The sequence below is a fragment of the Varroa jacobsoni genome, unplaced genomic scaffold (assembly GCF_002532875.2).
Source record: "Varroa jacobsoni isolate VJ856 unplaced genomic scaffold, vjacob_1.0 scaffold_677, whole genome shotgun sequence".
In the NCBI taxonomy this organism is placed as follows: domain Eukaryota; kingdom Metazoa; phylum Arthropoda; class Arachnida; order Mesostigmata; family Varroidae; genus Varroa; species Varroa jacobsoni.
The window spans coordinates 234,426-262,290 of NW_019213579.1; the positions used below are offsets into that span (position 1 = coordinate 234,426).

General features: G+C 46.0%; 1 protein-coding gene across 2 annotated transcripts in view; it reads left to right on the forward strand.

The window, feature by feature from the left end:
- The first annotated feature begins 769 nt into the window (after positions 1-769).
- LOC111262587 (uncharacterized) overlaps positions 770-27,865 on the forward strand; it is a 151,933-nt gene continuing 124,837 nt past the window's right edge. Inside the window, exons 1-3 of one of the 2 annotated variants that reach the window (XM_086969218.1) lie at positions 770-1,814; positions 12,170-12,286; positions 25,017-25,217. In XM_086969218.1, coding sequence (XP_086825344.1) covers positions 1,763-1,814; positions 12,170-12,286; positions 25,017-25,217 — 370 coding nt within the window. In that variant the 5' untranslated portion in view covers positions 770-1,762. The remainder of the gene's footprint in view (positions 1,815-12,169; positions 12,287-25,016; positions 25,218-27,865) is intronic. The other variant, XM_086969219.1, reaches the window with a different exon arrangement.

Consider the following 27,865-nt stretch of genomic DNA (forward strand, 5'->3'; position numbering starts at 1 on the left):
GTAGCGGTCGCGGTGGTAGCGGCGAAGGCACACACCCCCACACACAATGTAGGCAGCACCAGCAGCTGTTAAAACGCAGAACCTCTTCCGGGTCTCTTTCCCGAGCCCGTTCTTGTTCTGTGCCCGCTTGCCTCATCCAGCCAACTACCAATTGGATTCTCAGAGGTGTTGTTTTGCCATGGGGAAACGCCGAACAGGACAGGCCTTGCGAACTGGGGAATTACCACCCCTAGACTCTTTAAGGGGGTTGTGTTAGCTGCTAGCTAGAACTGCCGCTGCTTCTGCTGCTGCTGCTGCTGCTGCTGCCAAGGGCGAAACGAACGAGCAAACGAAGAGGGGCGGCGAAAAGGCTGCCGCTGGTAGCGGCCGTGTGTCAACTCTCAAGGCTCTCTATCTTCTTCTCTCCTATTCTTGCCCCCTCCTCCACTCCCGTCCCTCGCCCTCCAGTCCACCGCGTTACGTTATTCCATGTCCTCCCTTTCTTGGCCTTCATCGCCCCCATTCACTCACCTTCGTGTTGCTCTATAGCCCCCGTCCTGTATCTCCAAGTCTCTCGTTGGCCGTAGCAAGACCGACCCCTAAACCATTTCGTCGTGGCGCGCATTGCCGCTTCGGCTGCTTCAGCAGCTGTACTTCAGCCTGCCAGTGGTGGGGCTGCTGCTGGCGATGGCGGTGGGCGTCGTGGCACTAGCAGTGGTAGTAGTGGGTGGCTGTTTCGCTGACTGGCGGTGGTGATGGTGGTACCCGCGGCCTGGCCGGTCTCGGTTGTAATCTCTGGGGGCCAACAGCCGCGCATGCGTCGCCCCTGGCCCCCCAGGGGCACATGTTGGGGGCGCTGGGGTGGTGGCAGCGGCGGCAGCGACTCGACCAAAACAGAGAGGCGACCGGGAGCACGAGATTCGTAGGCTCATTCGAAGACTAGCTAGCTCCGAGAAGGGAGCGTATTGCTAGGGGATAATAGGAAAGATAGCAAAAAATTGACACAAGAAACATATCTGCAGTAGCCGATGACACCGCACAAAATGCGCGGCAAGCTCCATGGACATACAAGGCTCACGAAGAGTAGGTCAACGGTATCAGCGACAACGACAGAAGCAACCACAATAAAAAGAGATGCGGAAAACTTTGCGGGAAAGGAAAGCACTAGGAACGTCTGAATGTGTGTCAGTCGTTCCGTTGTAATTCGCGTATTGTTAGCTGACACGAGACATGGAGTGAAGTAATCAGACGTCCAGCTATATCGAATCGTTGCTAAAGTTAATAGACGCGACGCGGAGTTTGGAAAATAGTTGGCATACGCTCAATAATAGCATCGTTTACGGTAACAGTATCACATTTTTCGTTATGTTCGTTAAAGCGAAACTTGGTGATGTTTCTGAGTGTGTGTGGGTGTTTCGAGTTCTATCAAGCTAAAATGGAACAGAGAAAGTTAACAAGGGAGCGGAAAGGACGAACGGATTGAGCACCTGAAGAAAAGAACGTCCTCAACAAGCAGGTGGTGATGGTGTCTGGTGACTGTCGACATTAACTCTACAGACGGGTGGTGACATTAGTCCAGTGGGTGTCAGTGATCGTACCCTTGAGCGAGCGGCGGATCTGAACAGAAATCAACGATAGTAAACAATTAGAGCACCAATAATCACAACGACAACAACAACAATACAAGAAGAGTGCAAAGAATAGAGCAGGAGACAATACGAAGCAGTGAACAAACTAAGGACGGCAGCACGTCGGACGAAATTGTCTGGTGTTGACGACAGAGATGAGCGTAGTGCAGTCGCGGAGGAAGCAGGCCAAGCCGAGATCTGTTAAAGGTGAGTTTTGAGCAGGATTGAAGACAGCCTTAAGGAAAAGTTTTAGTCGCATCTATGACGCCTACACACACGCAGGCACGCACACACACACACACACACACACACACGCACACACACAATTAAAATGTATTACATATCTAGGCTCACTTGAATAATTCAAGTTCAGACAAAAGGAAAATACGTTTCTGTTGTGATGAATGCTTGTCGAGTTTGTATGAAAATCTGAGGGAATGTACAAATAATAGAATGCAACCTCCTACAAATAATATATGTGAATATAACTCCACTGATCACGGTTGAAAGGGGCTATGAAAAAGAGGGAACGACGTCGATTATTCTGTCGTGCTCCTATGAATGCAAGTATTATAGAAATTACATAAAAAGAACGATGATTTTGACTTGATTATGGCATTTACCGAACCTAAGTTTTGCGATGACACCTGTGGTCGCTAGTTACACACCCGACACAACGAAAGCTTGACCTCTCTGTCATAAAATATGATGTCGCATCAACCGGTAAGCGCTGTCGGCCATTGGAGGTAGTAGGTATCGCGCAATCTGGCCCGATCTGTCTAGCTATCGTCTAACGCTTCTCGGGACTTCTCGCGGATGGAACCCCCAGTTGCAGGGAATCATACTGGTGCGTCCTGTCTCACAACTTCGTCTACCTTTTCGAAATCTTTCAAGGTTGATTCCTCTCTTCCTTTAGCACTCTCCTTGACCGCTCTCTGTTGTTGGGCTTCTCTTTCCTGGTTAGACTTTTCGGGCGCGACTTCAAAACCGTTTGAATGCATTAACGTGTAGATACAACTAGCAAGGGCAGCAGCAGTAGCCGTCAAAGACGAAAGTATCTCAAGTAATCCGACTCGGTAGTCCGCTTGTTTCTTGATAATCTGTTGGATGGAGCCGGTTATTTCAAGGAATAACATAACGCGGTTGGTGCATCGTTTGTCCCAAAGTGCCGACCCGCCTCCGCCGCCCAGCTACACACATACTCACCGAAGACGAAACAGCTGCATTTTACAGTAAAGAGATTGCGCAGAGTGGGCGCGTTATCATCTTTTCTTCTTTCCGAGATCCAGAAGCAGCCGTCCCAGGAGGACTACTGACCTAACAAGGCTCCCGTTGTTTGATGTCGAGTGTCACTTGTCCCATCTTCAGTTCCTCTCCCGGTTTCCTTCGTGCTTCCATCGGCTGAATAACAGGTCGCGCCCACCGCAGTAAACGATTTGAAAGTGTGGCAGAACGCGAATGCAACACGTATGACGGAGCCGTCTGAGTGTAAGATCAAGATCTAGGAAGACGAACAATCAGAAACGACTCTAAAGTAGAATTGATGCTGATGATGACAAGAAGCTATGATCGCCCTCTGTTGGACATTCCACGAATGTCTAAGCTCGTCCTATCGAAGGACTCTCTACACCCAATACTACAAGTTGGCCTGTTCGTTTGTTGTCGGCCTCCGATAGACATGTTAGTTATTAGGTGAACCGCGCCACATGTTCCGTGTCAAACGATGAATGCAAAGGATAAATCGACACACGTGTCTAACGACCAGAGCCGATGCGCTAGACGTAATTTGAATATCGCTTGTCAATGTCTTGCGTGCCTCAATGATTGTATAGCTAACTAGCAATCAGTAAATAAATACCTAAAAAGGGAAAATGCCCATGAAAAGTTGTTCCACGGCCAAGCTTGATACCTTAAATATCAGAACGGCGCAATCGCGTCAATATCTCAGTAGACAGATCGCTTCGAGAACGCCAAGTGCATCTATGATTAGTATCATCATCATCATTATCACTGTTGTTGTTACATATGAGACAACATGTTGCCATGCGTACGTAGCATACGCAGTTAGATGGAATCATGGCAAACTTGTACATAGTTATGATACTAATTATATGTCTTCCTACCGAAAAGCCGGTGTGACTGTGATGTCGCCTGCAACACCTTTGACGCTGCAACAGTCTTCGCGCGTTGATCAGCTCGTGCTCGTGCTCGTGCTCGTGCTCGTTACAACAGCAAATAGAGGAAACAAACTGGTGCATTGGCGAGTGAAGCTAGAACATATTGCCTATGGCAGATAAAGCTTATCTAAGCAATTGGAACTAATGGCGACAATTTAAATGAGTTAGATTCGACATGGGTCGAAAGAGATTCTATACAATTACCAACTGTACCCTGTATTCTAGACTGGACGTCCTGGAAGCTGACCAGTAACAAGTGGTTACTTTGTGGCCCATGGGAAAGATTTCGTGGCATTGTTGAGCTTGTTGTGTGTGTCCTCTAAGCTTTGAAAAGCAGGCTGTATAAATACTACGACTTTATAGCCATCTCACCATACAATCAGCGAATATATATGTACGCGCTCTTTGTTAAACTAGCGTTTTTCAATAGGCAAAACCAGAGTTTCTAGATTATTCAAAATCACTCGCTGCACAAGATTGGCACGCAAGTAGAAAATTATATATTAACCAAGCAGTATTGTCAAAACCAAACATAGCTGGAAGATCCTTTTCCTTTATGGTATGGCTAGTTCTTGCTTAGTGACATCCATATGAGATATTCCTACATGAAACAACTGTTACATATCCATTGTGGAAACAACTTCGAATGGCCATAGCTTAGGTTTTACGAGTTCAGCTGCTGCGAGCTGGCGATCTGGTGCTGATTGTGAGAGGCGTGCAACGTCTCAGTTTACGGTTGACCTGTAACTATGCTTAGTCAACAATGGCTAGATAATTTCATCGAGTTTTCGATAGTATCCCTTCAAAAGCGAACATTTTTAACCAGAGGCCACCAAGGTCCGCAGCGAAAGGCAGAGACTGGGCCCGCTTTCACTGAAAGTGAAGGCAAGTTGCTTCGCATGACGCAGCAGCAGCAGCAGCAGCAGCACTGGAAGACTACATGACCACTGAACTGTGAAGTAAATATTTACATTCGTTGTATTACTATTCCTTATATAGAGCCACAGGTACGAAACGCTCAAGTTATGCTCGCATCGGCGTCCGCCATTGCAGTGCGTTTGCATTTTAAGCAACAGTGTCGTACAACTATACATTTTCGGTAGGAAAAAAATGAGGAAAGGCTGACACGGCACAGGACGCTGGCGCCATTTATCAAGAGAAAAATTGAGTTCTGTACGAGGGGGACTCGTTCCATGTTTCGAAGGCATTAGCAATGACGCGATAATGGTGCTAGTTGCGATATGGTATGGCGCACTAGCCGTGATCTAGTTTTGTCACAATGGCAAAATTAAATAACGGTCTTCGTCACAAACTCAAGCCACACGCACCAATAACGAGATAAAACGAACGAGCCGAAGAGAACTCCTGCGGTTTCGTTGGTAATTTATTGCAATAGTTGATTTGAAGCATAGCTCAATGTATGGCGTTCGTCACTGAACGAACGTTTGTTACAACCGTGGCCTGCCGTTAGACTACTATTGTTGTTGTTATTTATTGTTATTTGGTGTGATCATCAACGGCTAGTAGGAGCTCGTTTCTATATGGATCAGTTGCTCAAAGGCTAAAGGCTGATTCCTAAACTTGGCCTAATAATAATAATAATACATAACAAAAACTAGGTTTTTTAGTGTTTCACTTATATTTGGCGTAGTTGAGCCAGTTATAGAATAGATAGAGTCATTGTGTATATGCATAGACAGGCGGTTCTATCAAAATATATACATTACATTGTGTCAGTGATCATAACTTCAGTTCATATTCATATACAATTAATATTGGACAACTTTTCCTTCTTTTGATGAGCTTTTGAGATGTTTGAAGCTATTGCCGTCCTGGTCGGCCTAGACGCGGCCTTGCTTGATTGTACCTTTTCAATGTCGTCAGTTCTGTAGCCTAGACTTTACCTCTGAGGCACACCCTTAGCAGAAAGAATCGACTAGCAGGTCTGAGAGACAGGTATGGTGTTTTATGAAAGCTTTTCGTCCAATCCATTGCAAGGTTCTCTTACAGGATACGCTCTCAGGGTACGATAGTAGTGTACAGGTGTTTTGTTTTGATGGAAATGAAATTTCCCACCTTCACCAAAGCTCTCCCGAGTGCGTGCTAAAGTTGATTGTTGAATTAAATTCGAGTAACTGGCAGCAGTTACTGCTCTATCGACAAAGAATGCCTCAGTTAAGCTTTTGCTTAAAATGCCGCGCTGAACTATCACTCGTGCTAACTTACATATATATACAGGTATACAGGAACACTATGTAAGTTTACAGATGTTCAATAGGTGCAATTACATCGATAAGCTGCGCTATCAGATTCGAACGTGAACAGTTTTTGTCCAAGACTGTGTATCGTGTCCACATTATTCGAACCGTAATCTACAAAATGGGATTTTGTTCTATATATATATATATGCGCGTGCGTAGGTAGTGGTATATGTCTATGAATAGATAGTTGTCGTTAACGCGTCATTTCAAATATTCCAACAAGAAGATTCTGACCCGCTTATTTGGATGGTGGCAGTACGCAGTGTACGAGGTACCTTCCTGACCTAAAAAGGTTTTTGTGATTGCGGCTCGACACGAACGGCAAACTCTTACTACGGACATATGCCTTTGTGCAGAATTCGCACTGGCCAGTACGATTTACTTGAATATGGCAGCCATCCTGCTCTGTTTGATATGATACTTTGCAGGATCCAAAAGATGGCCGGACGGACATCGGTTAGGTGTCATGTCGGAAGAATGGCTTCGCTTGGACGGCTGTAGCTGTTACAGCAGCTACCGGTGATCTCCTTCGTTGTCTCGCTGCGTATTGAACGCGCGCAATGCACTCAACATCATAAAGCAATCACGGCTAGACTCCCTTCACACTCAGCCACCCTGACACTTTCGGCTGTTTCTATGAGAGCTTGTGAAACACAGTCTGTGTATAGAAATATGTATAGGAATATGTGTCCCCGAATATGAAGTATGGCAATATGCGCGAAAGAGGTCCAGCCAGGGTGATATCGATCACCAACCCCGCTCTAAGGCTTATGAGGAGGTCCGTTGAAGTTACAACACCACGACGCCAACGAGCGAAGTATTCGAAGGAAGACAAGCTTGCTTGCTGCTGCTGTTGTTATTGTCGCTGCTGTTGTGCATATAGGCACTATTTCGACTATCTGCTATTGAAGCCGTCGATTCTTGGAGGTAATGCAGCCGAAGAAATTCGGGATTTGCGGTTTCCTTTGGAGAACAGCACCGAAAGTGAGGCCTTATCCACGACAGAAGAAAGAAAGGACAAAATGAACCTCGAATCAGAAATAGGTAACTCCGATATGGAACAGACAATACACTGTTTTATGACAACAATGTTTACGCTATCAAGAGCACTGCTTAGCAGCGGGAGGTCTGCACTGCCGCTAAATCAGGCATACGAAGCTTTTGGTCTAGGCAAGACTGGCTACATACAAACGACGATAGACAAGCGTGACTGTCGCTCGGAAACTCATGGGCCGATTTACAGGACCAATCAGTTAATATCGTGTCCAGAACGATAATGCCTGATAGTGACATAAAAGTATAAAGCACTGTTTGTGGAATTGACCACTCTAAGGACCGCTATATAGCAGTAATTTGAATTATAATAGTAAAGGTTTCATCTATGTGATTAAACTGCCTATCCTATTGATCATCGAGCTAAATTTCTACGCTGTAAACCTATGCACATATTCACTAAAAACCTTTCTGACGACATTGAAGTATGAAGCCATAAACGTTACTGGACTGCTTTCGCTAGTGGTTCCCTCAAGTAATCAATTCTAATATTATATTGAATCATATAGAAATAATGTCCGTTTATTACAATCGGTCGTTTGTTCATGACACCGGCTCAACGATCGAAGTTCTATCCACGCGTTCACTATGAGACTAACTGTGCACTTCACTTTTCTCCTACATATAACACCAAACCATCGATTGAGAGAAGGCGCACGGTGGCTCTTGTGTGGCTGGATCTTGTAGTTTATACAAAGACGCGGTTTTGGTGGGCGAAGATCAAAGACAAGATTGGATTAGGTTCCTCCAGTTCTATCAAACGAAAGAAGACACCCTGCAGCCGTCGGCGGCAACAACAAGAAGACACAGGAAGCTACGCACGATGGCGTTATTTTACGCTACCGCCTAACTGTACTGCGATACAATCGCCGCTCACTCGATTTTGTGACGTTGTTTACAAAAAAAAAGTGTTGTGATTACTACAATCACGGCTGCTGCTGCGGATGCGTCTCCGCATTGCCCGAAGTTACTCAGTGACCATGGTTTCTACCGCGAAAGTGGTTGGCTCTGCTTCATCGCTGTTTGGTCTTCTACTCTTCTCGTAGCTAGTAGCAAGCAGCAGTCATAATAATAACTGACGTATTCTTTGAGATGCGGCCGTGTCTTAAGCGACTGAAAAATTCACGACTTCACGATTCGCTCGACGTAGCACCGATTGCCCCTCCGCCGGCCGACCGGCCGGCCGCTCCTCCTAGCGGAGATCGAATAAGAGAGGACGCGGGCAAAACGAAGACACCGAGAGTGTGAAAAAGTCACCGGACAAAAGGTGGAACGCTACGATGGCGCAGGAGCTCCCGCTTTCACCCAACGATGCCTTGACTTGGCGAGGTGACTGGGGACGAAACCTGGTAACAGTGCTATATCTACGTTCCAACACTTGTCATTTCTTTTTGTTAGCCTTCGTCCTTGTTTTCGAGGCAGACATAAGTACGTATTATCGACAATGACGTTTTGTGGCGCCTTTCGAAGCATTCCCAACCGGCTACGCATTTCGGGGCGTTTAAGCATGGGGCAAAGTATATTGCTATCATTACTTGAATACTACTACTGCCGCCAGCCTACACGTCTATTTCGTAGTACCGTACGAGTATTGGTAATTCATGCACCGTGCGAATTCAGTGCACAGTGTACCTATGCGGTGCTACAGCGAAAGGGAATTAAGGATGGCCTGGACCTAGGCGTAACCGACCACTGGGACAAGCTGCCGGTTTTTGCTCTTATATATATATTCGCGGGCTAGTTGTTTCGCGTCGTAAAGCAAAACCTATTAGGCTCGTTTACTTATAGTGCAAGCGACGTTGACAAACGCACAGAACTTCGATCGAACAGGGTCTTGCTTGTTTCAAACCCATTAGCGAAATTTCAGAAGCATACACAGACCGCTCTCTAAGTACAGTCATTTAGTGCTGGTACGAAAATTAAGTATTCAAGCAGGTCTAAACAGGGCGCTAACATTTTTCACTATAGTATCAGTGCGTTGCAGGTGGTATTTTAGAGAACTTCGTGAATTCTTGTTACTGGTTTTGAAAATAATTATTCTCTTTTTAAATTAGGCCAACCTGAGGGAATAAGACAAGCAAATTTGGGTAAACCTATACAGACAGGGTGTCCTGTGTAACCTCACTGTATGTGATAAGTCTTGCGTTACGTAACGTTTCCTGGCACTTCCATTTCGGTAATCTTTAAATATCGAATACAGGCCGTATCATAAAGACCTTCACCGAAAGTAATTAACCGTTGATAATAGTGTTCCAGGGAATCATGTAGGTGCAACTGGAGTGCTTTTTTCGGTGTTTTCGAGTGTATTCGTTTGTCCTCGCGATGGCTCAGCTCGTAACGTACCTGCTTGCTAATTTACGTTGTGGCCTAGTTTCAAACCCGGGCATAGACACACGTTTCGTTACAACTTAACGGCGATACCGGACAAAAAAACTCGAAATACATAGGTGCCATCGTATTGCGGTCTACTATTAGTCCAAAAAGTCAATTCGTGATGAAAACCTGTGACTGTGCTAACTAACCGCGACAGTGAAATCGCAAAGCCCTTTTATTAAAGCAAACAAAAGTTTCGAATTATGGTTATCAAGTACAGTCTTGTCCTGAGTGAATTAGATGCTATACATCGATTTGAATTAAGCCATCGTTTTCTCAGCTAGATCTGACGATTCTTCTGAGGCAGTGTGTCATACAACAGAGTTTCTAGGTACGTTTGACCGTATGCCGACTCGAATTTGTAGCATTGTCCTTTTGTCCCATTTTACCATTTGGTTTGGTTCTATACTGCTTTTCTGTTGTTCTAGTTTTTCTGCGATCCGCGAATTTCTCCAACAGTTCTACCTCGATCGAAATATAGTCATCATTTCGGCTTTCTGGTTAAGGGAGACAGGATGAAAAGGTCTACCGTGCGACCTTTGCATTCTGCCCTAGTGGATTAGCCTTCTTGGACCACGTTGCTTGGAAGGGGCTAACGGTAGGTAGGCAGACAACGCTCTCTTGCAGAAATTCGGGCAGTCCAAGTACCCGAAGTGTTTCTCCCATATAGCCAATAATTTGCCCAAAGATATGTATAGCTACTCGCACACATACAGATCCAAGAACAGACATCTCGGCAAGCTACCGACAGGCCGACAGCCTCTGTCGCTCTAGCGTGCCCTCTCGCCGCTGCGCCTGGCAACGCCGGCACAGTCACTATGAGAAGACACTCACTACGCTGCCGGTTGTCCCGATGACCAACGAACGAGTCAGCCAGCCAGAGCTGCAAAATCCAGAACATAATTCAGCAGCAGTCCATCAGGAACAGCTAGAGCCGGATGGCTAAACAGTCCCTTGTTCGTTCGTTCGTTCCGTCGTCCCTCTACGGGCGTGTGTGAACGAACAGTAGAAGAGGACGTTAGCGGAAAAGAGATGGAGCCGCTCCAAGACGCAACGGATTCCTGTGTATAGCTCACTTCCCCGCAGCCTTACCCCTCGCAAGACTTCACAACGCTTCCCCCGTGCAAAATGGTAGACGAAGTGCTGTAGGGAAGAGAGCCAGTTAGCGGCGGAAAAAGGCGGAGAAAAGGGAGCACAGAAGAAGAGAAGAAGAAGCTGCCTGATGTAGTAATGGTTTTGGCGGCAGCAGTGCCGGTTGTGTACGGAGCGGCTGCATTGATCTAACTAGCAAACTGGGAGCGAGCAAGCGTTGGGCCGAAGGACCGGCAGAGCTCGAAGAAGCTCTGGGCTTTTAGCCTGGAGCTGCTTTGGCCAAAGGCTTGCGGCGAAGCCAGCTGCTCGACTGTCCAGCCCGACTGTTGTCCGAAAGCCCGCCCTACCGCTCTGCGGCATACTGAGTCACACGGGCTGGGCGGTATAGCGTAAGTAGAGCCTACATAAGAGCTGAGGCATTGCACGGCAGCATAGCGCAGAGACGTCGTGTAGCAGCGCACTCACAAGCAGGCGTACACGCGCAGAGACTTTTTTTCTCTCCTTCTCAACCTCTCTCACACAGAAAGATCCGACACAGCCACATCAGCCGGCGGCACACATCATCGCACGCGTATTGTGCCGTGCGAGGAAGGCTTCCTGGTCCTCAGGGAGTAGTTCCTGGCCCAGAGAGCCCAGCGGCAACGGCAGTGGCCCCGGTCGGTCGGCCAATTCTAGCCTTAGCTAGCAGCAGGGCCGACGGGGTTTCAGCTTTGGGGGAGCCAACCAACTCTGGGGGATCGGCAGATAGGGACGCCTAGGGGAGTGTAGCTCGGGTCGGTTGCGAGGGGCCCTTGGGAACAGCGTTCGCTGGCTGCATCTACCGCTGCTGCTGCTGCCGCCGGCACCGCCATCGAGAGCTATCTAGCTGCAGCTGCGATGGAACTCTGTCCTTTTGGTAGGGGCAATCGTATCGAGGACCTTGAGTAGGCTTCGGGCCAATGGCCACTGCGAATCGGACAGTGAAGGAGACAATGTACTATGCTGCTCACCCCGAGCGAGAAGGTGCTAAGAGCATAGAACAGAAAGAGAACAAGCGAGACAGGCAAAGCTTAAAGACGCACAGATTATATGGAAGCTCTGAGCCGAAAACGATGAGGCCAAGCAACGCTAATAAAGGTTGGCTTTTAGCATGTGTGCAAGTGTATAGAGGACGTTTGCATTCATCTATCCTATGCATGTACATCGACCAGAAAGTCATGGCTACAATCATCATTGTAACGCTTAGCTGCAGACGCAACTGTTTCCATAGCGTTCACTCTACACTACATATAAAGGTACCCTTAGAACTATCGTCAGTAGACTGTCCAGCAGTCATAACAGATACTTCCACACTGACTGTAATATAGGTATTCAAATGCAGGAGTGGGACACTCGTGTGATTTGAACTAAAGCATAACAGCAGAGGCAATCTGTAAGAATGGTAAGAATGTATGAAATAAGTACACTTTGTAGTATTTAAAATTCGGCCAGACTCTAATCAAGGGAGCCTGCGCTGGCAGACTCAAAGACACACAAAGCTGATGTGAGGAGCAATTTCTAAGCAGTCCATATTATGGCTGGGTCGTTTCTGTGTTGCCTTTGTTTTCTGTCTTACTCTGTGTTGAAGTTGCAGTCGAGGAGGGCGTCTATTCGGTGCCATCAGCCGAGGACTCGTCCGAGAAGATGGTGGTATCCGTGTCTGCTGGGGATCTCGTTCTGTTCGAATCCGACCAAGATGAGAATAGTGAGTACTATATGTTAAAATTTAGCCTCATCTTGCTATATACATAATGAGCGAGTCGGGGTCCAGCGCTGCTGTGCTTGACATTGGCCTGACGATTATATATATATATGCAATGTTTATTACTGAAGCAAACCTGTTTTCCGGATGCCTTTTTTACTGAAAGATAGTATATTAGGAATACCTGAGTCATATCAGAGTGGCACCCGCAAATTTTTCGAGTACCATTTTGACATCTGCTGTGCCTTTGTGTGCGTCGACAAGTGCTAGACCTACATGCTCAGGATGTTGTATTTGGAGATGATGATAATAATAATGATGCATGTAACCGATATTTTTTTCCTAAGATAGCGTACATGAAGGCACCTAATTCTAATGTGACCCGCAGCGGGTCGTGATTTAAGCCTACAACTAGGACTTCCTTAGCATTTCTCATATCTTATGCTATTATATCATGCACTATGTAAATGCTTGAGATAATAGCTTTAAATGATTGAAGTTTGCAGTCCGTTGTACAAACAGCTCATCTATATTGGCTAATTTTATTTTTTGATGTCCTTATCTCTGTATCTCCTAACTGGAAGGACGCACTCTGCCGGGAAGTTGCAGTCGAGAACACACGTTTTCAAGCAGAACCTCATAACATTTGTCGACTATATTGAAATAACTATCCATATAAGATTCAATCCCTGCAAGATCTCATACTAGCAATGTAGAGGGCTAACAGTCTCGTTCATAGGCGTAAACCGTTTCAAGCTTATCTTACCACGTCTCGTTATTAGGGTTGTCGTTGGCGGCATCTGAAAATTAGGCGGTCAACATTTGTTCAATCTCTTTAATGTTGTTGATGGTAACAACGAGTATATTATCTCCGAATATTTATAACGACATTATACACGGTCGTTACAATATCCATGTATTTAATACCATTGCTTTGCCTTAGCGATTTCTAGACGCCACGAACGTCGCGGAATAGGGCAAACTTGTACGTTCTCGCTATAATTTACAATCGAACAGAGTGAAATTTTAATTCGGTTTAACATGACGCGTCTTATATAAAAGTCCAGCTGACTGAAACAGTCCGCTCTGTGGGAAGCAGTTCGATGGCGTCGCCCACCATTTGTACGTGCAAATTGTTCAAGTTGCCTAACTTGGTTATTTCTTTCTCTCAACTTACTTCCTTCGTTCTCCTGCATGTGCTAAATAATAAAAATAACTAAAAACTTAGCTCCCATCTACTGTTATGAACGCCCCAGACCGATTGAAACAAAGAAGCCGATTCCTCTTCACACTATGGAACCATACTGACTGCGCGCTTTTTGCATCGGTACTCGGCGCCTTCGATGCTGAGTACGTGAGCGACGTCGACCGACCGATGGATAGTGTTTTGCTAAAACAGTGTTACAGGAGACAAAAAACAAGAATAATACAGCGCGTTTCTCCGCTTGAGAAGAAGTCGACGAAAATTGATTTTTATCAAATGTCAATTTTTGGGTTTTTGTTTGACTGTTACCGTGGTGCGGCGCTGCTCACAGAACACGTCGAAGAATAACAATGTTTGTCGGCTCTCCCTTCACCGCTGTTTTTCTCTCAGTCGTTCGCCAAAGATCAGCGCACGAACCGTAGTCACACAACGCAGCTTCGCTCAACCCCAACACAATAGAAGACAAACAGATCCACAAGTACACGCAACCCGCTTGACGTAAATGAGTAGACGGCAGCCGGCGCAAGGCCGAAGTATGAAAGAAGGAAGCAGCAGTAAAACGATAAGGGCATCATACGTATACTAAAGTCCGCGTAACCCTTCGCAGCTACAAGTTTATGTCGGATATGCAATGTATGCTTTAGCGGTATCTTCATCCTGAATCACAGCCAACTTTGCCGCCGATTTATGGGAGATATTCATATGAAAGATAATGCGAGAGGACGCAGACGTGCGATTGAAATTGCTTGAAAATTTTAGTAAAATGATTGACCTTACAAGCAATAGTGCAGTAAAACCTCTAATAACTAAATTACAAGATTTGAATTCACCAGATCGTATTACGTGTCCTTTGAAGAAAAAAAGAAACAGTTATAGTACGACTTCTATTGGTGGAACTCTTTCCGGACCTGCTCCCTTTCCGGTGTTAGGACAGAACAAGGTCATAAAAGCCTCCTTAAAGCTGGCAAACTCCAAACATGAACTCAGCTTAGCAATGAAAAGAGAAGGAGGACTGAAGAGAAGTGGGAAAATGACCTGAGGGGTCAAAAAAGATTGGCTCTGAGGACCAAAGAGGCGAACTATGAGATGCTAAAGAAAAAGCGTTTTTCTGACAATCAGGCTGCACTGCCAGCAACGGAACTGCAGCCACAGGCTGTGGTCGTCGTAGGAATAGAAAAACAACTAGCAGCTGTAGGTTCAGCAACTGCGGTAATGCCTGTCACCGAGAATAAACTTCTTCTCGTCTTACCACTTTTTGAAAGAGAAATAAGAGAGTTTGCAGTGGATGCCCGTTGCGACGGTACGAAGTGTCAATGTGGACCGTAAAGACCTTTCTTACAGCAACTAGGCCGGTGGCTGGGGCGGCTGGTTGACTGACTGGTTCGCCAATATATTCGGCGCGTCGTTCGTTTGGGGGCGTGGACAGGTGCAATAGGGGGGGAGAGGGAGGGGAAGGGGCGAGAGGGAGAAAGAGGCAAGGAAAAAAGTGGCCGGCTAGGTCGTTCACGAGTTCATCCCAGCAAGGCTTTTCGAGTGCATTAGCATTGGTCAAGAATGCAGCGATGCTGCTTTGTGTGCGGGCTGCGAGCCCATTTGGCAGAAGGACTGGCGTTGTCCACGCAGTTGCCATCGCTGGCCACCGCTCAGTCAGTTCTGTTAGACGTTCTCAGGTTATTATTCGGTTTGTGCATTGCGTTTCACTGGGCGTGCCTACGCCTTTCAGAGGTGCTGAGTCGCTAAGGGCTCGATACGCTGCACTTTGAGCCGCTGAGTGGTCTGCGTCGGCCAACGAGTGCAAGTCAGAAAGCCTGCCAGCCATCTAGCTAAGTCTATCTACGTAAGTGAGGTCCAGTGCGGTGTCGTATGTAAAAAGATCTGCTTAGTTAGAGCGAACAGAGCTGACTGGATGACACAGACGCTCGTTTTCGCAAGCCGTGCGATAGGAAGGACCGTACGGAAAGTCCTGAGGCAGTGGTTGTCAACCAGGGCGGCTAGGTGTAGTCGAGTATACACTGGGAAATGCAGTAACTCAGGAAGACGAGTCATGGACGTCGAAGGGCCTCGGGAGGGCCGGGTTAAGCAGCGACGAAAAGAACGGCAAGACCGAGCCTCCAGGCAGCATTCTACCTAGAGGCTTGTCTGAAATTAGGCGAGTTGCCTTACGTTTGCAGGCTCCCAAGAGGCACTAGGGCCGTGGTGCGTCCAACCAGGCGCTGTCCAACCGCTGCCGCCGTGCCTTATCGTCTATGCCAGCATGAATACGCCAAACGGCCACCGGGGTCCAGAAGGCTGGCTGGCAAGTAAACTTTTTGACAGCGGAGCCCGAGCAGTTGATTTACTTTTTCATGATGCATAACTGCTGGCCTTCAGCCCAACATTGCAAGTGCCGAACATACAGCTACACGCACATCCACCGCACGCACAAGTGTAGGCACTATACCGCTAAAAGCGCGAAAAAAAAAGAGAGCCAGCGACGATCGTTGCTGCTGCTATTGCCGCTGCAGAAACAGCAGCAAAGTGGGGTTGACCTCCGGGAAAAGCAATTTGCGATAGTGAGCTACTCGATGACGAAAATAGGCGCTGTCCGGAGCGATCTGCGGACGATGCAGGTCATATGGCGGCCTTATCCAACTTGCGTCTACATGCCACGATTTCTGACCCACAGTGATGACGGCGACCTCTGAAGCTCCACAGCGCACATTATGTCGGCTTTCGACAGTGATGCCAGCAGCTTCACACGCGTTTGCTATCGTACTCCGTATGTGGGCTACTGAACAGCAGCAGTAACAATATAGGTCTGCATGTCTGTTGACGATCCCGTATCTCGCATGTTTTTAGTTATTCAACACAACATAGGGCTCTATGAACGCTCCTCCAGGGCTCCGGGCAACAGCATCTAATACCTATTCTTTTTTTTGTAAATCAGCTGACATAATTGCAAGGTTCTTCTTCAGCACGTCGCGATAGCAGAGAGCTGCAAGATTGATTTCGATACCCGTCGTCATACACTTTTTTCAAGACAGCCTGTTAGTCAATCAGGGTATCATCTATTCCATATCCTTAGGATGTATATTGTTCATTCGTATGCGATTTGCCGCTTGCATCTTGTCTTCCCTGGTGCTGTATAGGCGTTATAATATTGAGCAGCCCGATCTTTGAAAAACTTTGCAGACCTCTCTGACTGTACGTAGCGCCCTTGCGTACGTCGATTTTCAAGTTCATTCCTCTGAGACCTCTAGCTCGAATGAGCACAGCAGCGTCGATAAGCTGCTTTCGGTATTGCTCGCCTTGGGACTACGAATCTCAAGAGAGTCTACAGAATATTCTATGAGCAAAGTATCTGAAGATGGCAAACTTTGCCTGGCGCGTCGAGTTTTCCGTCTTACTTCTTTCATGAACGTTACGTCCAATCTACGTAATGACCAGCAATACTTACTGAAGTTATACCTACCATTTAACTGCATCATGCGATGAGCATATATCAGGGACAACATCTAAATTTAACCTTTTCACAATCACAATTAAGCTAACCTTAATCTATTCACAGAGAAAACTCTACATAAGGAGACACCGTCACCCGGACGCACAGCGGCGTATACATATATGTATATATACAAGTAGGCGAAGATACCTGTAAGAACATTTTCATTTATTTGGTTGTACTGAGTGTATATATTGAAGTGACCTGACGGATTTGACATGATTGGGCATTAAATTGTTGACGGAATCCATTAAGTAAACATCCGCTCGTTAGTCGTCCTATTCGTAATAGCGGCTTCTATTTCCTCCTTCTGACTATGACGAAGCAGGACAAAGATGGAGCGATCTAACAATCCAATTTAATTTTCTGAAATATTGCTAAACAGAGCCTTGTCTTACAAAATAAGCGAAAGTTAGGATACGAGACACCGCGTATACCACGAGTTCATTAACTTTTGTTTTTAACCATGGTGAGGCTTTTTCTGATTGGACTTGAAGCTTGTTAGCGATTCAGAAGGGGAATCAATGATGTGAATGTCACTATGGAACAAACTTCTTTCTGATAATTCTTCTAAACCCAATGTGTGATGCGTTCGACCATGTCGTGTTCTCCGAAACGTATCTATGTACGTGTAAGACTAACTCTATTCGAGCAGGATGTCGTGCATGGGTCGGATAATAGCACTACCGACGACAGAAAATTACGTGTATATAAATGCGTTAGCTAGATTTGGGTCGGGTCAAAACAAACGTTATTTTACGAGATCCTGATTTTTTTTGACAGGGCGCAGACAGGTGAGTTTATCTGTACTTCTTTCTGCCTTTCTGTTAGAAGGAAGTAAGTACTCGTTGTCTAGCTGTGTCTATAGATACATGCAGATATTTTAGTATATAGCTTATATATTTCGTTGTTGTTGCTCGCAACTTTTTTGTTTCCGCCTATTGCCTAGCGTCATACGTATAACTTCGGCACGCATTCACACGCTGCTCATTCGCTATCTCATGGCTACGCTTTCGGCCCATTTTGCTGTAAACAGTTGTCGTGGTGGTGGTGGTGTTGTTGTTGCTGCTGCTGCTAGCGCCCCACCTTAAGCCGTCTACGTCCAGTGACTTCGTCTTGTCGTCAAATATCGTTTTCTTGCTGAGATCCATCGATCCATCATTGTACAATCAATCGCTCGAAGGCCGCGGGTCCACCCGCCAATGGCCTGCCTTGCGTCGTCGTTCTTGACGTGACTTGACGGTGACTATCGATCGCTCACCGCATACAAAATATGGTACCACGCGTCTCGTCGCCACAATAACCGCCAACGGTCAGTTGTTTCCGCTTGTCTGTGTATGGAGGCGAACATGCATTCACTGACTTGTCGACTGATAGGAATTATCAAGGCAGTGGCAGTGGTAATAGCGACACGGGGCAGGGCCCGTATGCCGCAAGTCCAAAGGAACGGCACGAAGGAGGCAAACGCAGAATTCAATCCAACCAAATATCCAGCACGTAGACGGACTTAGAGCCAGCTGTACTGATCGGCTCCAGGCTTTCCGTTCCTACGGGTAAATTACAGTAGTCTCGCATTACGCGCTCTTATCTTCATTCTCGTGTGCGTGCGTACGTACGTACGTACGTACGTACGTGCGTGCGCTCGTATATGTATATTTTCAAATAAATAAATAAATAATGAGACATGGTCAATGTAACTATCGTGAGCAACTCACAAAGTAATTCGTCAGCACACGCATGCACATATGAAACTGCTCACAAACAAGCGCGCTCAAGCACAGCTAGCTATAATGAGCAGTGGTCACGTGCAGGAGAGACAAAGATTCGATTTGTAATTGATTTCGTGAGCGTTCGCTCAGGCCGTCATGAATAGGCTGTTTTGTTAGCGGCAGGTTTCGAGATGACAGAGTATGCGTGATGCGTGCAGATTTATTTGAATCGTTGGAAAAGCGCGAGCTCGTTAGCCGGGATGAATGAAGCAAGAAAGGACAAAGGCCACAACAGCCGACGGCCAAACCGGCACTTAAGCGCTAAGGCAGACGAGCAAAAACGTCACTGCGGTCGACTGCATACGTGCAAGCCTGAACCGTGTTAACGAATATTTTGTGTTGCCGACTGCTATAGGCATTATCGGGAACGAAATATAGCTTCTCGTCTTGGCAAAACCATCAGTTTGGCTTGCGATGTTTTCTGTCGAATTCCTATGATTGCTCATGGTTAATTTTCTATCAGACACAATCCTATAGGTTCGTTAATGATTTACGTTTGGCGAATGTAGTTCGCTGGGGCGGAACAATGGCCGATGTCGTGTGACGACAGTAACATTGGCCCAAATAGTGGGCAACTTCAGCAATTTAATAAACCGCGACAGGGACCTTCCAACTTAATTCGTATGATCTTATATTTATAATATTGCTTTTCAGCAATTAAAGATTTAAATTGACTTCAACGAATTTAATGAAACCCACACAATGATCTAGATGCTAGGGAAACAGCCGATCTTCACCTATTTAAGTTTATGTAGAATTCTATATGTAGGATATGAGTTTCGATAAACTAGACAGTACTACTATTGGCACATTTGATACCTTCGTTTTAACAGATTCTAAGACCTCTTCGTCATCGTTACCTACAGCAGCTTGTCGAGTTGCCAACCGGTACCGGTTATATAAGTATTAGTGGCAAACGACTGCTGGATATAATGTGGTGTCTCTCTATCGCACTTCAGTCGACTGAGGGACACAAATGGTTTATCGAAAGCAAATCCGCGTCTGATTATTTGGACCGTTGAACACGGTCGTTAGAATGAAAGCAGACGAACTTACATAAAATAGACACGTACCGCCTATATATATATATATATATATATAGACATGACGGTATTTGAGATGACTTATCGATTATAGATAAATAATTCTATAGAAACTACGTAATTGTGCTACTCCCGTCAGTAATAATAATTGTTCATATGCTAATTTCGACAATTGTTCGTTTGCTTCTGCTAAAGTAGCCAGATCCTAAGTCCTGAACTAGGACACTGCATAACCTGTTCGCTATGCCAATCAAAAGAAGGTTATAATCTAATAAACACGCGCTACATGCCAATTCACCGAAATGTTAATTGTATGTTGGATCGGTAGTACCATAACGAAGTTTTATAGATTGAGCGAACTTTCAGTTTTGTCCACAAAGCTAAACTATCTCATCTTTCCGAACGGCAAATGAGACGATAAATCGGTACGAAAAAAATACAAAAAGTTGAAGAGGAATATATGAAGTTTTATAGGGTTCCAGGCGTCGTGCTTTTGTGTGATAGTGAAGACAGAGAGGCAACCTTGTGCCTACTCGAATGGCTCACTCGAATTGGCTCTACAGTTGCATGATAACTAATGTATATTCGCGGGGACCTTGTGACACCGGACATGTCTTCAGGTCTCTAAAAATCAACAGCTTTAAAGTATTCTGATCCCGTTAATTTGCGACAAATCATTACTTTTTTTTATTATATATATATATATATATATATATATATATATATAGTTAACAATTGATATAGCCTGAACCGTCTTGACTATACCCTACCGTACTTCCATGTCTGCTTCTCGTTTTGCTTTGGAGTTGGCAGATTGCCGACCTGCCGGGCGTCCTTTCGCCGATACCTAGCTTGTGCTGACAATACGCGTGAAGCTGTGATCACGTTTACCGCACACATCAGCGTGGCCGAGCATCTTGTAGTATTGCTATGTCCTGGACTTCCAACAATTATCGGCACCAGCCGCACTGCTTCTGTATATCGGTACTGTTCTCTAGAATCATTCAACCCGACCGACCGATTGCTCGTTCGCTCGCTCCATAGCTTATTGCACTGAGGGACAAATCAGCATTGTGAGCGTCCCAGCAGTGGGAAGCATATTTCTGTCACCATAGCGCCGGTGTAGCTGGAGTGATCAATCGTGATGGCCACTACTAAGCGTAGAGACGAGTTTGTTCGTCGGTAGCCGCTTGCTTCGCTAGTAGATGGTAACTAACCGATCTGAAGCTTGGTGAAAAGGCAGCTTGCCATATGAGCTAACCGTGGTGAGGCAACACGGTCTGACCAAACAGACTTTTTTTTCGACAATTCCTGCTGCTCTAGCAGCAGAAGCATTCCGTACATTCCCTGCTTCCCGGCTCACTTCTGCTGCCATTATCGTGGCAGCTAATCGCTTGTCATTGTTATGCAGTCGATACCGAGAGTGCTATCTTCTAAATTACGTCTAACCTTGGCACGCCGCAACGCACACGCCTGTAACAAGCCTATCGCATCTGTGCCTGAGCGCACATTGATCGACGGACGAGCGAATGATAGTACACGTAGACTGAGGAGGAACGCTGCGGGATGAAGGAGGCACGCTTCAATCTAAACATGTTAGACCTTTTCGAGGCACGGCATCACACCGCGCCTTCCATTGGTTACATTGGTCCTTACCTGCGTAGCCTTTGATTAGCTTTTCGATGCTGTGGTCTTTTTACACTCAGATAACGATTAAATTGTTTTCATTAGGTCGAGAGATTTTTAACGAATTTACTGGATGAATATTTATTAAGTTATCTAGTTCTTCGATAAAGGTTAAGAAAACAAGATCGAGGCTTATCATATTTGTTTCTTGCGTCGAATATTTAAAAGCCATACTTCAACTATGTTCTATTCGGGGGAGATTGTTTTCCCACATACAGATTTTCGACCTTTCTCTAATGACCAGTTGCTATTTAAAGACGCAAACCTATCTAGACTAGTCCTAGGATACCGCAAGATCAGAAACACGCACATTGACGTTTTGCAGCTTACGAACGCGACGAGCTGGGATACATACAGATGTATTATGGATGCATCGAATATTTGCATTAAGCAACAAGCTGCTAAAGGGGCTATGGTGAAAGCGTTAACGTACTTAAAAGCATCCGTTCCCCATTTGTGCATGACTAAGAATCGATGGCGGCGGCGGCGGCGGCGGCGGCGTGGTGCTGCGACGCTTTCGGGGCGCGCAGGCCGCCTGACGGCCGACAAACCATCGAGCGGCTGAAGCGGCCCCAACAGCGCCACAATTTTCCATAAGACGTCTTCGTGTGCTGCACATATTCGACCTCTATGGAGACCTTTGTCTAAAAATACATTGCTATTTGCTGCTTATTGCCGCAGAAAACAAAAACGAAAATGCTCACGTTGTTCCCATAGTTCTTGTCAAAATTTAGACCGAGCATTTCATCAGCTAGTGGAGTTGCTCCGCTTGCTCCCGGACCGCTTCTTTTAACCTCAATGATATTCAGCTGCTGACGTCGACGCATTTCTGTCGTGACGTCCGTCAGCACTGCCCGAACGATGAGTCGGAGCACTGGCACAATGCGCAACCGTTTTTCTATTTTTGTGTTATGTTGTCTAAGTTGTTTAAGTAAAGTTATTCTCAAGAGTTACGACGGGATTCTCAAAATTCACTCTGAGTCTGCCATCCGTAAGACCATTTATAGGTATTTTCTCGTTTGCTTTAAGTAGATGGCTCATGTTAATTTGTTTGATGTGAAACAAATGTAAGAGCAGCTTTTACAGAAATAAGCATATCTATAATTTCACAGTTCGAAAGGTGTTTATCGTACAAGAAAGTTGTTTATAACTAGCGCACAGTGGTCTCAGCGGAGTAAAATCCAGCAGTCCAGTCTGAGCCCCACACTGGTCGACTCGCCCTGGATAGACATTGCTTCGCTGACCCCAATGGTGTGTAAAAACCCTCTTGAAGAAACAAATCCACATAAATTATGTGGCAGTTCGGTGAAATAAAAAATTTAAGGTAACTTGAAAAATTCAGATATATACGATTCGACGCTGGTTAGTACGACATCAATAAGTTTCTGGTACTGAAACCTCGCTACGTTTTACTTCTCCCAGCATTCGTAAATTTCTTGCACGGGGCATTAAGTATGTCAAATTACCAGCAATGTGTATGTCAACGAAAATTAAAGATATCTTTAACCTAGCATAGAGAGTCCAATACAAAAGAAAAAACCGTTTGCTTTCTGTCAAAAAAAAAATACATATAATTTTGTTTGTCTTAAACTAATTAACTTGTTGCATTTTTCATTAACATCTCGCGCTCAGCCCTGAACTAATACGCTTGTAAAGCTTAATGAAATACAAATTTATCCAGTTCCGTAAACCACACAATGGTCGATGCGGCTTTGTACTTACAAAGTTGTCCACGAAGTATATATTTACAAACTGTCTCAAGAAAACATACTTTTTTTTTTTTACATTAGTAATCAACGTCTTAAAATTAAGTTTGTCAAACGAACTCAACTTCTGATCCACAGAAGACTCCTCGGCGTGCATTGCGGCGCATTTTCTCCAACTTCTATGAGTCTGTATTGTTCAGGTTTCACAGTTAAACGGCTAAAACGTCCTCAAGTAGCTTGCTAGAGTACACTAGATACACTTAGACACTGTTCTATCGCTGGAGCTGGCATTATTGGAGTTGCTTCATGGATAGTCCTGCAGCGAAAATGACAGCAGGTGAGTGGGGTCTGGCAGTAAGTCTTGCCATAGAAGTAGCAGCGGTTGCTGATGCTGCAGAGCTTCTATGATGTCTTGTTCGTCACTGGCCCAGTCTCTCTCGTTTGCGGAGGTCCTTTGGGAACTCACTGGGTACGAGATATCCGTCGTGCCTTCAGAGGCAATACTGCTCGAAAACTCACAGCATCAAAATACAACCGTACGATGGTTTCAAGCGGTGGCATCATTGGAAGAGTCCAGTGAAGGTGCACGGTCTCCTGGATATTGGTATGGGATAAGATACCGACTCCATCAGCAGCTCACAAAAGCGCTCACATTTCTTTTTATGATCCCAAATCATACTGCCAGCTATTTTCGTTACGGTGGTTGACACGTGAACAATTTAAGTTACCGTTTGTGTTCATCCATATGAGATGCTCAATCTTACATTTTATTTTGCCATTGTTGTCAAGTGGAACTTACGTATTAAACAATGTTTAGTTTGAACTAATGTCTCCAATTACTTTGATAGGGAGTATTATTTAATAAAATATGGAAACTTCATCATAGTGCACGATAATACATGAAATATTTGCGTAACGGAATCTACGAAATTATCGACAGGCGAAACGAGCATACATCCCGGCACGGACGGCCGCGTTCAAAATAAAAATGTGTTTAATTGAAATAAGATACCTTTAGATCTCTATTATTAGTATTATTAATATCTTTCATAGGATAGTCATGCGTGGATGAAGAGGTTTAGAAAACATCTTTTTTTTTCTGGGTTACGACTACGCCCGTCCAGTATTAGTGTTTGCTAAGGTCGACGATTGCACTTAGTAGAAATGTTCATTTGTTTCAAACATATAGATGGCTTAACGATACCCTCTCGAAAAATCAACAATCTCTTCCCAGGCTGTGCCTGCCTGCCTGCCTACCTTTAGAGTCATATGTCCATTAATCTATTTTTATTCTACAAAGTGTGTGTTTCCTGCTATTTAACATCTTACTCATGGCCTATTTTTGCCGTAGCAAAACTTTCTAGTTTCCTCGCTTTTTAGTAATAGAACTAAATAAAAAGATGTGATTTCCGACAATGATTTAAATACGTACGTTTACTTGTACGTACAAAAACGTATTACTCAGAGGCTAGATCGTATTAGGCGTAGTTCCGCCGGCCGATTAATAGCTGGTATACTTCTTCGCTTTTAACTGACGTATAGAGAGATCTACACTGACTGCATCGTATTGAAAATAGTCTATGTAGATTTGCCTGTCAGCGTAGAATCCACTACCTAATGTTAGACATAGATGCTTTGGTTAATCGTCTTCTTTGTACAACGATTCTACACAAATGCACCCACAAGTAGATTTTTCCACTGTAACAAGGCTCCACAAAAACCCAATTCGTTGAGCTGTACCTTATTCATGGTTTCAAACGACAGTAATATAATTAATGCTATAGTAGATTGTTATAGACCGTACCCCAATGCGCAAGGCCCACTAACGCGATTTTATATTGCAGACTCAAATGCGTCCCTTCGCGGCGCCTCGGTTTGTCTTCGCGGCCCCTCCGGTACCATCGAGGCACCTATTGGCCCCTTGTCCTCGATTGGGGGTGCAGGTTGCCTCACGTCGGCGCCCTCCGTCAAATGCGATTCGTGCGGCCTGCTCTGTGACAACCTGGATGACTTCATCGAACATCAGAACACCGAGTGCAGAAACGGTTAGTACGTAAAAAACAAACTTGGTTTATTTTAAAATTGTTAAAAAAAACTGCGCCTCAAGTTTAACAGTGAAGCCTGTGGCTTTTGAGTGTAACACGTTCTAGTGTTCTAGCCATGCTGTACGTGTATCGCCCAAGCTGCCCTCCAACAGATTAGTGGACAGACACTGGTGTTCTCGTTAGAGGATTTATATGGCTTAAACAAATACAAACCATATATCTGACGAATATTATTCCTTATTGATGTCGCTGAAGCACATTTCTGTTCAATTTAATAGCGGCACATATGTTTTACGCATTTACGGTATGGTTAGTATTTGATGATGCTCACTTCTACCAATGACCGTTATATCCAAAAATATTTCTTGCACTTATGTCTTGACAGCATCTCTGCGATTTTCTTGCATTCGCCCATCCTTGCCGTTGTGACAAGCCGAACGATGCGGCTTCTCATAGTCGAGAGGCATGTCTCTTCCATCGACGCCTTATGGGTCGCGGTGGATTGAACAGCCCAGCTCAATCGGCCGCATTCGAACTAATGCACGGGGCACGACCATCGCCAGCAGCTGCAGTAACGGTAGCAGCCGCCGCATCTGACTATCGTTCCTGTAGGGAATCTAGCTGAGTTGCGCCTGGTTGTGGACGGACGCATGCTAAGCTAGCACTGCCGCTGCTACCGAGGCCACTCGGATGTGCCTGTTCCGCCCTGCAGGGCTCTAGGGATTCGTTCCCTTGGACCAGCCTCCCTTCAGCCTCTCGTCCCGTACCCCGTCTCTCGTTGCGTTTTTTCACTCTCTTTTATGCTGGACAGCGTGAGAGAATGCGAGAGAAAGAAAGAGAAAAAGAGAATAGGTTCCCATTTCCCGTCCAGTCTCCGTCTCCCAGTCACCCTCCCTTCGGGGACGTTGACTGGGTCTAGCGGGGCAGTCAGTCTCTAGGGAAATGATTTAATATGTAACATTTTGCTAACTTCGCTGCTGCTGTACAGTGGAGACTGCTGTGGTACGAGTCTCAGCAGCGAGTGGCTGGCGACCTAGGGCGTCTCCCGTTGCCTAGTGCTTGGCTCGCCACCACGGATATTGGCGTGCGGCCGAAGTCGCCCACTCTCTTACTCGTTGTCGGCGTCGTCGTCATCGTTGTCGATGTCTGCTTTTTCTCTCTCCATCCATTTCGCTGCCAACGTCCTCACCCAGCTTTTGGTTTATAGCTGCAGCAATGGCAGCAGCAGTGAAACGTACGATGAAACGAGAGCCAAACGACAAGGGACTTTCACGGCCATTTCCTCTTGGAAATTTGCTAACGTTTATTGGTTAAGCTAAAAATTGAGGTGGTGGCAGTGGTCTTGTCCTGATCCCGCCTACCCAACATCCCCTTCATCGTCCCGTCAGCAGCCTTAGCCACTCACCTGACTGGCATGGCCAGTTGACTACTCTGTCCATAGCTATCCAGCCAGTCGGCCAGTCAGATACCTGGATAGCCAGACTGCTCCAGCTGACTGGTGCTACTAAGACTAAACGCGTGAGGCAGAGGTGGTCCCTTGAGTCTCTGACAGGTGGAAGGATGCTCTCCTGAAACTGGCTTCCCCGTCCAGCGACTTCGCTGGCTCCGACCGGGTAACTGAGGTCGGGCCGTCTGACGGAACGGCCAGCTCAGGGGGGAAAACTTCAGGGAAATCACTTTGAACGGACAAGCGGACGAACAAACGCTAGGTAGGCGGACAAGGTCTAGCCGTTGGTCGTCGGCCTTTGCTTCTCACTTTGCCACGACCTCCAGAGCTCTAAAGATCTTCTACCATGGGGAACGGCCAGTTGGCCGGCCTAGTGGACGGACCAGCGAAGCCCTCTAAGGGGCTGCGGAACTTAATCATCTTTGAGCAGCCTTAGTGCCTTCAGACCCTCGAAATGGCAGCTCAGGGGAAGGGCAGCGCCTGCGGCGAAGCAGCGGCAGTAGCAGCAGCAGATGAAGAGCGGACGGAAAACGAACCGATTGAACGGGATGGGAAGGTGCGAGGAGACGCACGCTTTGCATCGGTGGGCGTGCTTTTCGACGCGTGCATCCTCACTTTACCGTACGGGATGCCTCGGACGTTGGCTGAACAACCAGCCTCGCTCACTTACTCGAGCATATTCGACTGCATTACACTCGTGAGCTTTCATGGTCCATGCCACAGTTACGCTCAGGATTGACCTATGCTTTAAGGCCACGACTGCTTCTTGCTTGGGGTTCAGTGGTGCAATGAGTAAAAACTTTGATATCGAAACTGAAGTCCCAAGAGCAGTCTGTTGGCTGTTGACTGCCTTCCACTGGTTTTCCATTCACCCCATACTCTCCAGACGCGGACAGGCCTAACCGTCCACGAGTCTCCGCCACTACCGTAGATGCGGAACCGATCGTCCACCCACCCGATTCGTCCATCCCGTAAACACTGCCACATATCATCATCCTCATACGAGCTGGCACACCTCACGATCGACGACGGCAACGACGAAGAGGACATATACACACTCACAGTGATGATACATGTGATAGACATGGATGGCGCCGCTGCTTGAAGCGCTTCCGTGCTCACCTGCTACACCACACTGCTCAGGCTCGTATTCCTTTCCGCGTTAAAATAATATATATATATGTATATATATATATGCTAT